At 39.8% G+C, this 13,577-nt stretch overlaps 1 protein-coding gene across 3 annotated transcripts in view; it reads right to left on the bottom strand.

Moving 5' to 3' along the window:
* Positions 1–13,577, bottom strand: part of plppr2a (phospholipid phosphatase related 2a) — a 75,810-nt gene that overhangs the window by 23,443 nt on the left and 38,790 nt on the right. For all 3 annotated transcript variants that reach the window (XM_005926739.3, XM_014335001.2, XM_014335002.2), the window contains one exon: positions 11,980–12,168. In XM_005926739.3, coding sequence (XP_005926801.1) covers positions 11,980–12,168 — 189 coding nt within the window. The remainder of the gene's footprint in view (positions 1–11,979; positions 12,169–13,577) is intronic.

Here is a 13,577-nt window from a genome sequence, read left to right as displayed (position 1 = left end):
AACAAATTTCAGTTTGCTGCGATGGCGCGCAGTATTTAAAATTTTAGGGTGAAAAAACATTTATTGGAAACTAATATTTTCTTTAAAAGTAAGTATTTAATAGTAATATAATAATTTGAGAACCTTCAAACCTTTTTCCCCATTTTTAGATAAGATAGTGACTATGGAAAACAGGACAACTTTGAGACACATTTCCTTACAGAACGTATGTCTCTGCTTGCTGCCTTTAGCCAGAATCATTTTTCACAGAGAACTTGTGTGAGTATTAATCCACACTACTGCATTTTTCCTTAGAAACACATAAGTATTACAAGCATCACTAAAACAGTTTATAACTACTGTCAACCCAGTTTCAGGTTTTAGACTTTTGAAAATGAATGATAATCTATGCTTGTTTCATTAGTCAAGCAATTTATGTCATAATATTATAATTCATAGAGTTAACTATTGGTAGGAATACAAACTTAAAACAAATACCAAGAAAAATCTTCAAGGCTATTTTTGATATAAAAATATGTAAAAAAAAAAAAAATTACATGCAAAGATTATAACAACACAGACAATAATATAGAGAGTTATTTTTAATTTGTCTGATGTAGTGCTGCACTACTGATGATTTGAAACCATTACTTCATTAAACATAGAGATGGTAAGGTCGGCTACCACGGTTTCCATGTAGTTGCCAACTAGTAGACTTTACTCAGCTTCAGTCTGGGACTTTCAGAGAAACATTTATTTACAAATAATTATTTCACACTGTTAAATGAACACTATCATTATTTCAAATGGGCAGGACTGAAAATGTTAGCTACCAAGCTCCTACATTGACATTATTGTTTTATTATTACCCATAGCTGCTACCTTAACAATAGCTTAGCAGATGGCTAATGTTGATGGCTATTGGATAAACATATTTTCATCTGCTCCATTATTTCCCGAGGCGTCGCCACATCATTTGGATCTACTGATGTCTGATTTGGCACAGTTTTTTACGCTGGATGCTCTTCCTGATGAGCCCATTTATCCAGGGTTGGGAAGGGCACTAGAACCAGTACACTAGCTTGAGGCTGGATTTATATGTGTCAAATAATGGCTAATAGATAATATGTGCACTTGCCAGGTTAACATTTATGGTAACCGTTTAGTACTAAAGCATTGTTGAAACTGGAGTTTTACTGAAATACCTGATAAAATATTTTTTAATGTTTTCAATCTCAATTACCGTTAATGTGTTCAGCTGCTAGTGAGTGGAGGGGTCAACCCTAACCTTATGTCCTGACTAAAGTTTAGTGTCAACCACAGGAGGGTAAAACAGAACTGTTAATATCGATACCGTTTCTAATTAGCATCTACGGTAATTGTTTTTGTTTTTTTACAACGCTATACCGTTTGTAATTTCTTCCTTCTTTCACTGTCCTGAGTGTTGGATAGAGGACCTACACTTCAGGCTTAATATTAAACAAAAGGTGAGGCTTTATTGTGGTGGATCAAAGTTCCACTTTAAATACAAAAAAGTCCAACTAAAACCATGTAAAAAAATATGAAGGCACAGACAGGAGCAAACCAGACTGAAAAAAGGAAAGACTGTAAATACATTTTGTAGTAATTGGTCAAGAAGAAAGAACACAGTGAAAACAAACAGGAGATCAGGGGAAGACAGAGACAGACAACAAAACAACAGGATATGAAAGAAAACCAGCCTTGAAAGTAAAACAGGAAGCAAAACACAAATACTAAACAGAGATAAAAACACATTTCAGATGACAAATAAAAGAAAACAGAACAAGAAATAACACTGAAACAAGATAGAGGGGGAAACAGCGAAGGTTCTTGAAACACCCTGATTTTATTTGAAGCCGTTGCAATTCCTTGTATTCGTTATTTTCTGCAAACAAATAGATCTCTGCTCTCTGTCTACACCGCCATAGTCAGTGCGCACATGACAGAAAATATTTCTTAAACTGTCCAAAAGTGTACATCTGGAAAGTTTTTTAAAAATGCTGTTTTAAAAAGAAGCATTATTACTGTGATTAAGCGTGAGTGTGAGTTAGATGCTAAAAAGAAAACCTAAGCCTTGGACCAATGTACCCATGTAGAGATGTAAGAATAGACAGTAGCGAACCAGTATGCACCCCTGTTGTGAATGCAGATTGGGCACCAGCATTTGTCAGAGACCTCTGAGGTGTTGACTGAAGCATGGCAGTCCACCAGCCAAGCAGGACCCCTGAGGTGTCTCTGCTTTCGCCTGAGTAAAAATGGATCAAAGCTAAGAAGCAGAAATGACAACCACTGTTCAGTCTAATCTCATTTCACAGGAATGGGTGACTTTAGCTGAAAGCACTAGGAAGGCATGAACTTTATCTTTCTCGCCCTGTTCACTGCATAGGCAATCAGGTTGATGCAATAACCGCCCAGGGCCATAAAGGAAAACGGTAAAGTACAAACTGCAGACTTATGAAGACACAGAGAAACTGGTGGAGAAAAGAGAAGGTGATGGACAGAACGAGGAGATGTGAGTTGATGATTAAAATGGTATGTTGATGCAATCCCCTCCTATCTTAGGGTGATAATCACCATGAGGAGTCAGATGAGAGCTGTGACTGCATGCCAGGCAGAATGGGAACTGTGCAGACTGTGGTAAATTAGCCTTCTGTATGGATTCCAGCATCACATATAGATAGAAAAGATAGAGAGTCTTTAATGTGTACGGAAGAAAACAGCACAAACGGCTTCTTTCCATGAATAGAATCCTTATCAGTTTCTTTTTCTTAAAGTTGCTTTTTTTTACGTGTATTTTCCCTTCTGGTAGCAGCCTCAATATCAGATGTCTCTCCCTGCATTAACATCACCTCTTCTATTATTATTTGAACATTTTATCTCCTTGCTCTCGTCATCACAAGCTAAGGAACAGAAGTCGAGGGGGCAGAAACCTTCGCCCGTGTGACATATGCTCTCATGGCAGCCAGTGTCACAGAAATCGATGCCACTCCTCTGCCGCATGGAGCCCACCCTGCCATCTGTCTCATTAACCTGGCTTAGCAGCATACAAAACCAGACCGTGTGCTCGTGGGCCCGTGTATGAAAACATAAAGGAGAGATGCTAAAGAAGAAAAACAGCAGGGAAGACTAAAAAGCAAAAGCTTAAGGTAGAGAGAAAGTCTGGAAAATGGGCACTCATCCTGTGGGCACAATTTAAAATGAAGGTGAACTGTTTTGTGGGGTCGTCAACATGAGGTCGTAGTTTGTGTCAGTGATGCACAGTGAGGTTTAATGGAGGAGGAAGAAGCAGGCAAGACATCTCTGAGAGAGGTTAGGTAAATCATTCAGCTTCACCTGTTCGGACCTCAAAGCTCCATCCCTGTTAGTACTGCTTTGAAACCTGTGAAATACCTAGCACTTTTGGGGAGGCTGTGGCTCAGCAGGTAGGTAGGGACATCGTCTCCCAGAAAGTTGCTGGTTCGCTTTTCAGCTCTTGCAGTCTGGATGTTAAAGTATCCTTGGGCAAGATACTGAACTCCAAGATGTATCCACTGAACTGTGTGTTAGACAGAGTGCTTAGGTATGGAAAAAAAGTATGTGTGTGTAATTAGGTAGGCTTGTAATAAAAGTGCTTTGAGTGCTCATTTAAGCGTAGAAAAGTGCTATACAATCAATATATTTATAGAGTACTTTAACTAAATTGAAAACATCGGTTTATTATCGATGCACCAAGGTTAAGTTAATGTTACCGTCAGACTTGATTGAACTTTAGCACTTTACCTTTAACATAGCTAAGATTACCACTGTCTTCAACATAATTTTCTAGGATTATTTGCCACTGGGGGAAGGTGGGTATTTGGGCATTCTGACAGGAAGACTTTAGGAAGTTAGGGAGGAAGCATAAAGTTAAACTAAACCAGGAGGAAGCTGTTATGGCTGAAAAGCTAAAACAGGACTTTCAGTCAGTAGATAGTGGTTTGAATCCAAGAAGAGAGTCCATGTTTATAAATTATTTTTAGCATAAGTTGATTTTTTTCTTTCTTTCAATTTTCAGCTGGACCTTGGGACAGTGGGACAGGCCAGCCTCCACCTTTTGACTTTGCAGTGAAAGACATCTCTATCATGCTTGTATTATTATTAGAAACCTATTTTTGAAATAGTAATTTTTCCAGTGGAATTCAATTCAATTCAATTCAATTTTATTTATATAGCGCCAAATCACAACAAAAGTCGCCTCAAGGCGCTTCATAGATACAGAGAAAAACCCAACAATCATATGACCCCCTATGAGCAAGCACTTTGGCAACAGTGGGAAGGAAAAACTCCCTTTTAACAGGAAGAAACCTCTGGCAGAACCAGGCTCAGGGAGGGGCGGGGCCATCTGCTGCGACCGGTTGGGGTGAGAGAAGGAAGACAGGATAAAAGACATGCTGTGGAAGAGAGACAGAGGTTAATAACAGATATGATCCAATGCAGAGAGGTCTATTAACACATAGTGAGTGAGAAAGGTGACTGGAAAGGAAAAGCTCAATGCATCATGGGAATCCCCCGGCAGCCTACATCTATTGCAGCATAACTAAGGGAGGATTCAGGGTCACCTGGTCCAGCCCTAACTATATGCTTTAGCAAAAAGGAAAGTTTTAAGCCTAATCTTGAAAATAGAGATAGTGTCTGTCTCCTGAATCCAAACTGGAAGCTGGTTCCACAGAAGAGGGGCCTGAAAACTGAAGGCTCTGCCTCCCATTCTACTTTTAAATACTCTAGGAACAACAAGTAGGCCTGCAGAGCGAGAGCGAAGTGCTCTAATAGGGTGATATGGTACTACAAGGTCATTAAGATAAGATGGGGCCTGATTATTTAAGACCTTGTATGTGAGGAGCAGGATTTTGAATTCAATTCTGGATTTAACAGGAAGCCAATGAAGGGAAGCCAAAACAGGAGAAATATGCTCTCTCTTTCTAGTCCCTGTCAGGACTCTTGCTGCAGCATTTTGGATTAGCTGAAGGCTTTTCAGTGAGTTTTTTGGACATCCTGATAATAATGAATTACAGTAGTCCAGCCTGGAAGTAATAAATGCATGAACTAGTTTTTCAGCGTCACTCGGAGACAGGATATTTCTAATTTTAGAGATGTTGCGCAAATGGAAGAACGCAGTCTTACATATTTGTTTAATATGTGCGTTGAAGGACATGTCCTGGTCAAAAATGACTCCAAGGTTCCTCACAGCGTTACTGAAGGCCAAGGTAATGCCATCCAGGGTAAGAATCTGGTTAGATACCATATTTCTAAGATGGTGGAAGAGGGGCGTGAGTGGAGATGAAACTTGGTTTTATTTGAATAAACTGAGCTCAACTACATATGGATTTAACAAGGCCTTGAATGTTCTGTGGACCTCTCCTTGATTCTGTCAGAACACAGCGTAGCTGAAAGGTGACGTTTTTTCAGATTTATTAAGCAAAGCATTCATCTCCGTGTGTGCCTTTTAACTCAGTGTGACTGCAGTCACATTAAAGACTTATTCTCCTCTTCATCAGAGGTAAAGACTGGGAAGTGGGACAGATGAGCACAATTTTGATCATTTTCTGTAAGATCTCTATGCTTATCAGTCTAGCCACAGATTTTAATGGCAGTGAGGTGAGAAATCCCATCAGGTGTGAAAATGTGTTAATTGGCAGGTGAGACAAACACAGAAGAGAAGAGCGGTCAGGAAGGATAAAGGGTAAAGATTTAAAAATGGAAGGAAGGGTGTTGATGAGTGGAAGCAATGTCACAGTACCCAGGATGGTGAAAGGTGGGGAAAAAATATTTAGTACTATTATGCTGTTCTAGTTACAAACAGGATATTTCTGAATAAATAAAAAGAAAAAACACAGAAAATCCTAAATAGCATAGGAAAGAGATGAATGGTAATAAATAGAACACGAAGGCAAAAAGGTCAATGTGGATGGGATGTAGTGGAGTGAGAAATGTGGACGGTTGTGGAAAACGGCCGTGCAACAGAGAGAGAAAAAGACAAAAATGAAGCTGATGAAAGGGTGGATTTACAGAGAATGAACACACATTTGTGCGCAAACTGTCAGACTGAATCTTTGCAGGATAAGTTTATTTATCCTAAGATTAACTGGCTTACAAGCTCCATTAGGCAAACTTCCAAGATGTCCTTAAAATGAACCAAACTAAAGTGTGTGTTTATACAGAGAATTCTTACTGTTATTCCAGATACAGCAGTGGTCTTTTGATAAATGCTGACAGCATTTATGTGCAACTAATGTATCAATAAAAAGGCATATGGATTATCACAATATGTGTTTTCCTTAAGTAAAACATGATCATTTTGATTACAAATAAGTGATTGACTTGCTGTAGTGTTTTAGGTGGTTTTTGCATTGATATGATTGCAAGAATTATTCCTAAAATTGATTGTAGAAGCACACGTTTCCCATTAAAAGCATATTTTCTTTAAATAATCAAATCAATGCCTTCAAATTCCAACACCTGTGATTAAAAATCACATAATAATTACCAAACATTTATGTCTTAAAGTCTTCTTCCATCTCTCAAACCCCCTCTTATTAAACTATCCACGCAAGGCATAAAAGTTCAAAAGTCAGCTTGCGCAATTGTCCAAAAAAATTGTATATAAGTGCATGAAGAAAAGACCAGCAATTTTCTACTATTTTATGTTGTTTCAAGTCTTATTGAACAATTCTGTACTACTGTGAGGTGTCGTGTCCTCGATTTCTCAGTCAGATTAAACAAAGGGTGAGATGACCACAACGGTCAAGAGGGGATTTCAAAACTGGAGACCACTAACAAATACAGTGCTATGCAAAAGTCTAGAGTATTGAGTCACCCAACAAGCTTGAAAGTCAACTTTTGGTATGACCACCATTCTTCAACATAGCCTGAACTCTCTGAGGCAACTTTCTTGTCATTTCTTTAAGTAATCTTCAGGAATAATTCTCCAGGCTTCTTGAAGGACATTCAAAGCTCTTCTTTGGATGTTGGCTGCCTTTTTCTTATGTCCTCTGTCAAGATGATCCCACACTGCTTCAATTATGTTGAGTATCTACTGACTCATGGATTGGTTCTGGGGAGGCCAATCCATGACTGATAGTGTTCCATTGTGTGTTTTTCTATCCAGGTATGTTTTGGGGTTCATTGTCCAGCACAAAAATAATTCCATTGTCAATCAGACAATAAAGTATATTCCATAGTGGATTAAACCTAAAGTAGTTTTCTGTGTAATTTCATCAATTTTGATGACATCTCCAACACCACTGAGTGAAACGGAGCCCCAAACCATGACAGAGCCTCCACTGTTTTTTTAATGATGGCTGTAGTCACTCATGTTGTTCTTCACTCCTCATCTTCCCTGTTCACTGACAGTTTAAACATAAAATTTCAAATGCATCTCTCAGGTTTTATGTCAGGTTTTGCTGGTTTTTCCCTGTTTCTTAAGGACATGACTTCCAGACTGTTCATGTGCTATAGTCCTGCCTCTTCCCCCCCCACTTGTGCAGGACACGCTGCACACCAACCTGAAATATGCCAATTTTTCAGCTAATAAGATAACCTTTATTAGTCCCACATGTGGGAAATTTAATAGCTCTTTGCTAAGTTGTCTGTTATGTGTAGCTGTAACACTGGTCCTTGAGTTCCTTGAGATGACCATTTATGCTTGAATGAGTCATAGGGTGGTGTTAAGTGACTCAACAAACAAACAAAAAACAAGTACAACAACATTCCTCTGAAATATAAAGAAATCAAGTGTGACTCAAAACTTTGCTTAGTAATAAAGATGAGCCATGGCCATTGTTTGAAAAAATTACAGCGCATTTGGAAATTTGCTCATGCATAGCAACAGAAGCTAACAGTAAATTGGCAGTGCTTACGGGTGGGAGGTTAGTGGGGGATAATTACATTGTCTCCATGTGGAGATGCAAAGATAGTTTGAAGAAATAATTGACCAGTTACTCAGTGCTCCCTGAAAGTGGCTGCGATATCACCCAACTACAGTATGCTTGAGAAAGAAGGCAAGTTTGCTCCTATGGAAAGATGAATGTGACCTGGACGCATATGAATTTTAAAATCTTTACAAATTATAAAAGATCTTACCTAAATTACCCTAAATGTCCGCTCATATTGTTGGGTTATTTTAACAGGCAGATTAACAATTCCAAGAAATTGGACTAATAGGAACTGGTTTTCTGAAAGAACCGGTTCTCAAATTCCATCCCTAATTATAGGCCTGTTGTGGACTGTATTAGATTTCATAAACTTATAGGTGTAACAAATTTTGACTTTTTTTATTACTGAAAAGATGGATCTCACCCATGCTCAGTGCTTTTGGAAATAATCTAAAGAAACCATAGAAAAAAATAACCCCTTCTTTATTAGTTCTTCCCACCTTTAGTGTAAGTTATAAAAAGGTTCACCTTAATGTTACTGAGGCGGAAACCTGCCTTGTACCTCTTCTTATGTTTTGGTCTCCACACAGTGGACTGGGTCTTTGTGCTAAAACCTTCAAAAAATGATTGATGATTTTAATTAAATGTTGGGAGCCACACTGGGAGCCGACTGAGTGCTAGACTGCCCTCTGTTGGGCTTGGAGGACTGGCACTGACCCAAATACACTGGATGCCTATTACCTTCAATGGCTCAGCCAGACAAGGTCTCATTTACATGGTCAGTACAAGTAATTAAGTCCACATTCTAAAGTGTAATTAGTTCCTGCAGTAGCAGTATTATTGTACGATGCTCTAATACTCTATATCTCTACTACATTCAGTAGAGATTCATTCTACATTCAAATCAAAGAATATGCACAATAACTGAATATAATAAAAAAAAAAAAATGGCAACGCACGTTTACACCAGACTGCCACTATCTCAGGGAGTTACTGCTGTGATTTTCTTTGGTGCTTGTTACACATACCAAGGCCTCTGTCAGCACAGGTTAGGGCAGACTAGCTGGTGTAAGTAATGTGCTCTGACCCAGTTCAACATCCCGAGTAATTTACCCTGAGTTAGGGCAGATTTAAAGGTCTCTGTGGATAATCCAACTCAAGAGAAATTAAATTATCCTCAAAATAATATGTCCTGCTGTGTGGGTATTAGTGAGTTACTTAGCACTAAATAACACGTACAATTTTCTGCTAAGTCCTATCCTGAGCCAGCCCTATTTCTTTATGAGACAGACTTTCTTGTCATTTTTAAGTGGTCTTTCTGAAAAATTTCGAAAATTTTATTTGGACATTGGCTGCTTTTCCCACTCATCTTCAGTCCAGTCCAGTTTCTTAAGCCATCATTCAAGCATAAAAAAGCTCCTAACTCAGTGGATGAATCAGTGTTGTGTCTGCACAGAACAGACTTAGGCCCATTATTACAAGCAGCAGTGGCAGTCCTAGCCTGTTTGGCACCCTGGGCGAACACTCCCTCCCTCTAATTTTGCACTCCAGTCGAACACCCATCCCCCAACCCGAGGATCACCACAACATAACCTAATACACCTACACCTTAATTCACAGATTCACTTTGTCTAAGGTGTATTTCTGGGATTTTGCACAACCCAGGATTCAAATCATGAATACATAATGGGCTTGGATTTACAACATTAGGATTGAAATGTGCTCTTTTTGGAAGCAGCCGGGCACCCTCACCTTTCGACAGGTCGTGTGTGAAACTTTAAATCATCAAACTGTAAATTTTAAATTTTAAATTGTTGTTGATCCGTTTACCCCTAGTCCTAAAGTGTATATTTATTTTCTTACTCTTCTTATATTTATTGTTTGTTTACTTGCACTGCTGTAACTGGAGCCTCGTAGTCTCGTCTCTCTGTATACTGTACTGTATGTAGCGGAGATGACAATAAAGTTTATTTTGACTTCAGCACAGCAGCGAGCAGGCGCACCGAGGGCTCTCGCGCTCACTTTTCGCGCATAGAATTTAGAAAAAACAACGGTGCAAATTATAAGTCTGTATCATAATGTCTGGTGTTTTCGTGTTTGTTGGTTTGTTTTTTTTTTTGTTTTATTTTGCGAGTTGGTTATTAGATGCTGCTCCAGCCAGCCAGAGAATCCCCCGCCGCCCCGCCCTTTCCTCCCTGTGCCGCAAGCAGCAGGCGCACCTCGCAAACGGAGGGCGCCCTTACTCCCAGCAAATGGGCGATAGAAAACCGATCGGTGCCTATGCCATTCCCAGTATGCGCTGGCTGATGTTGGGGCAGCATGAGTAAGAGCAATTTTTTTTTTTTTGCCGCCCCGGACAACCGCCTGTGTCACCTGTATCAAAAACCGCAAGCAGCCTTTCACAGAAACACATAATTTGTTCTGATTTCTTATTTTGAATTTATAAAAATGCAAACAGTACCACAGTTTAAAATAAAGAAATAGTACTTTTGCACCAACAAGGTGATTCACAAAGAGTTACCATATTAGCTGAAAACAGCATGGAGTGCAGCATGTCCTTAAAATATTGAAAAAGTGAGGAAACTGTACAAATGGAAGACAAAAGAAGAACCCAACAAACATGCCCTATGCACACACAGCCCTACAATCCAATCCCCATTTATGAATGAAATGAAACAGCATTTATAAAAAATAAATGCTGTTTCATCCAAATGTGAGAAAACAAAACTTTCATAAAAGAAGACATACAAACTTGTACATTTGTACATTTTCTTCTCTCTTTTATTATATTCCTACCAAATAAATCAACTTTATCACTTAGTTGTGAATATAAATACTTTCTGAATCCATTAAATTACTTACGCGTATTGTTTTGTCTGCTGTGGTTGCTAACAGCTCACAATTAGAAAAAAAAAATCACTGTGTATTGTGGCTGCAAGACAAACTGTACACAGCGGTACCACATTATAACAGCCCACAGTCTTTCTTCTGGCAATGAACTGCTGCACAGAAAACCTCATCATCTGCGATTGTTTGGTGCTCCAGTTGTGGAGTATTCTTGTCTTTGCACTGAGTGCAGGCTGTGGTTTTTGTCTGTGCATGTAATCTGCTCAGGTTATTTGTGTGCTTTGTATTGTGGATGCTGGTTGGTTTCTGTATGTGCTGTTTATTTTCTTTCTTTCTTTCTTTTTTCTTTCTTTCTTTCTTTCTCGTGGTGTGCTGGGGATTTAAGCTGTTCGGGTTTGTGTCTGCATTCAGGGTCAGGTGTTACACATTTCAGGCTCAATGCCTCCTATCTCACTTGAGGCTCAACAGCTAACCTCACACGCACACACATGCACAAGCATTCATGCATGTGCAAACATACATGAATACAGTACAAAAATAATAGCACACACCCCCTCTTAAAAAATTACTCTCCGTCGTGCTCATGTGTCTTTTTCTCACCTATTACTTCAGGGTTTTTTTGTTTTGTTTTTGAAGAACAGCATCTGTTGCCTGCCATCACTGCTCTGTCTCAACTCCAACTTTTACCTTGCTTCGTTTTTATTGCTTTCTGTGTTGTTTGTCTCTCTTCCTCTGATGCTCTCTTTCTCTCTCTCTAATGACCTGTCTGCCTCTTCCTATCACATCTCTGTGTGGTCCGAGCTGATGCTTGCCTCAGTTTTTTTTGTACTCTTCACACACATACAAACACACACTTGCATCCGCTTGTCAAGAACAGAGGGCGGAGGGGGTTACCTCTATGCAGCTTACCAATCTGCACACTATCGACAGTGGTGCAACACACAAACACACACACACACGCACAACAGATGATTCATCATGAGAACTACCAAACACCAGAAGTAGGAGATTCTTATGCACTTTCGCAGCATCTAAAGACAGAGCAAATCTAATACACAATCTCAACTTTGATAACTTCCATCTTTCTAACGCATCATTTCCCCCCACTCTGCTTTTTCAGAGCACGGGAGATGCAAACCCACTTGCATGATTATCTCTTGAATTTCTTAACTACCCACCCCCTTCCATATCTGCCAAGCTTTACTTCCATACTTAGAAATGAATAAATAATTATAACTCTTACCGTGAGGGTAGGGATGGCTGTGACGAGCGAGTAGATGAGCACCGGAGGGATCTTGCTGGTATCATCCGGACCAGGGTAGGGCTTAGAGAAGGTCTTGTCGTAACAGAAGAAGCCCTGGATGTGCACAGGGAAGGTGTCCGTGTACTCAAAGTAGTAAGCCAGCAGCACCGTCCCAGCCATGATCACCAGCTGGAAATAGAACATTATCCCTCCGTTAGGAAGCAAGAGGACGAGAGGTGAAGCAGAGGAGGTAGAGGTGGAGGAGCCGGAGTGGGAGCGGGAGAGAAAGAGGGGAGAGACGAGTCCCTGTACCCCTCAGCAGCGGGGAGATGCATAGGAAATGCCGGATCCAGAGAGAGGCAGAGTGAGAGGTTCAGTGTTTGGAACCAGGAGACATGGCGAGAGAGAGAGAGAAAGATGAGAAGACAAGAAATAAAAGAGCCAAATCTGCAGGAGACTTCTCTCATCAAGAGATGGAAACAAAGATTCAAAGAAGGGGAAAAAAACAAAACAGGATAAAAGAGGATTCCCAACACCGCAAGCAGAAAAAAGACAAAGAATTGCATAGAGAGTGAGCAAGAGAAGGAGAGAGTGAGAAAGCAATGGAGAGAGAAAGAGTGATAGAGAGAGAGAGGGAGAGAGGAAGTGAAATGTGAGGGAGAGGAAGGGGGAGGCAGCCTTCATGCTGCTGGCACTCATGAAATCTACTACAGTTGAGCTGTGGGTGTATTTGTAGATGCTGCGTGCACATGTGTGTGTCAGTGTGGAATACGTGAGTGTGTGTGGCCTCATCACGTGCACAGAGACTGAAGTTTCTGCAGACACTCTAACCATCAGCTGCTATCCCCGCTAAAAAGTTTAGTTGATATCATGCAAAATTTAATCAATTTCATTTCATTTTCTGATGTAACTTGATGGCTTTTTAAGTTTTCAAAAAACTCTTTTTCCCTCTGCGTGTCCATTTTAGAATTCATTTGTGCACTGCTTTCTACTTTGTTTTCTCTGATCACTTTGATTTCAAAGTGATCAGAGAATGCTTCCATGTGCCATTTCAAGCTGACACATGCAAGCAGTGCGCCAACTTGAAATGAAATTCCAACCTAGTGAGCAGCATCACGAACCCTGATTGCTACTCACAGCTTGTTTTTGCAGTTTTCAGAAGGAAACAAGGAGGAGGTTTCTCTAACACAAGTCCCAAATGAGAGTGCACTCCTCAGATCTGCAGATTCACAAATGCAGCAGATCAAAGGCAGCAAAATTGATTACGATTTGTAGTAATTAAAGCCTCACCAATTTACCAATATTGTGGACCAGTATTGTTGACTGATATTAGCTGCTGGCCAATCCATCTGTATCAGCATTTATAACAGCTAATAACTGACAATGTACAAAATAAAGATCGTAGAAACACCCTTGACACGTGCTATGAATTTTGATGTTACGTTATTTGACCACCAGAGGGCAATCTGCATTTTCCTTGTTGGCATCATCAAAAACACAACAACAAGCTGGCTTAAATGTGAAGTCAATAAATAACTACACACAAGAAACGTAAGGGATATTTATAATGAATATTAAGAACACATTCGGGGGGGGGG

This window comes from Haplochromis burtoni, unplaced genomic scaffold (assembly GCF_018398535.1).
Source record: "Haplochromis burtoni strain Fernald_Lab_line unplaced genomic scaffold, NCSU_Asbu1 Contig_45, whole genome shotgun sequence".
Taxonomy (NCBI): domain Eukaryota; kingdom Metazoa; phylum Chordata; class Actinopteri; order Cichliformes; family Cichlidae; genus Haplochromis; species Haplochromis burtoni.
The sequence above is the reverse complement of the archived record's forward strand: the minus strand, read 5'-3'. Positions and strand labels throughout refer to the sequence as shown.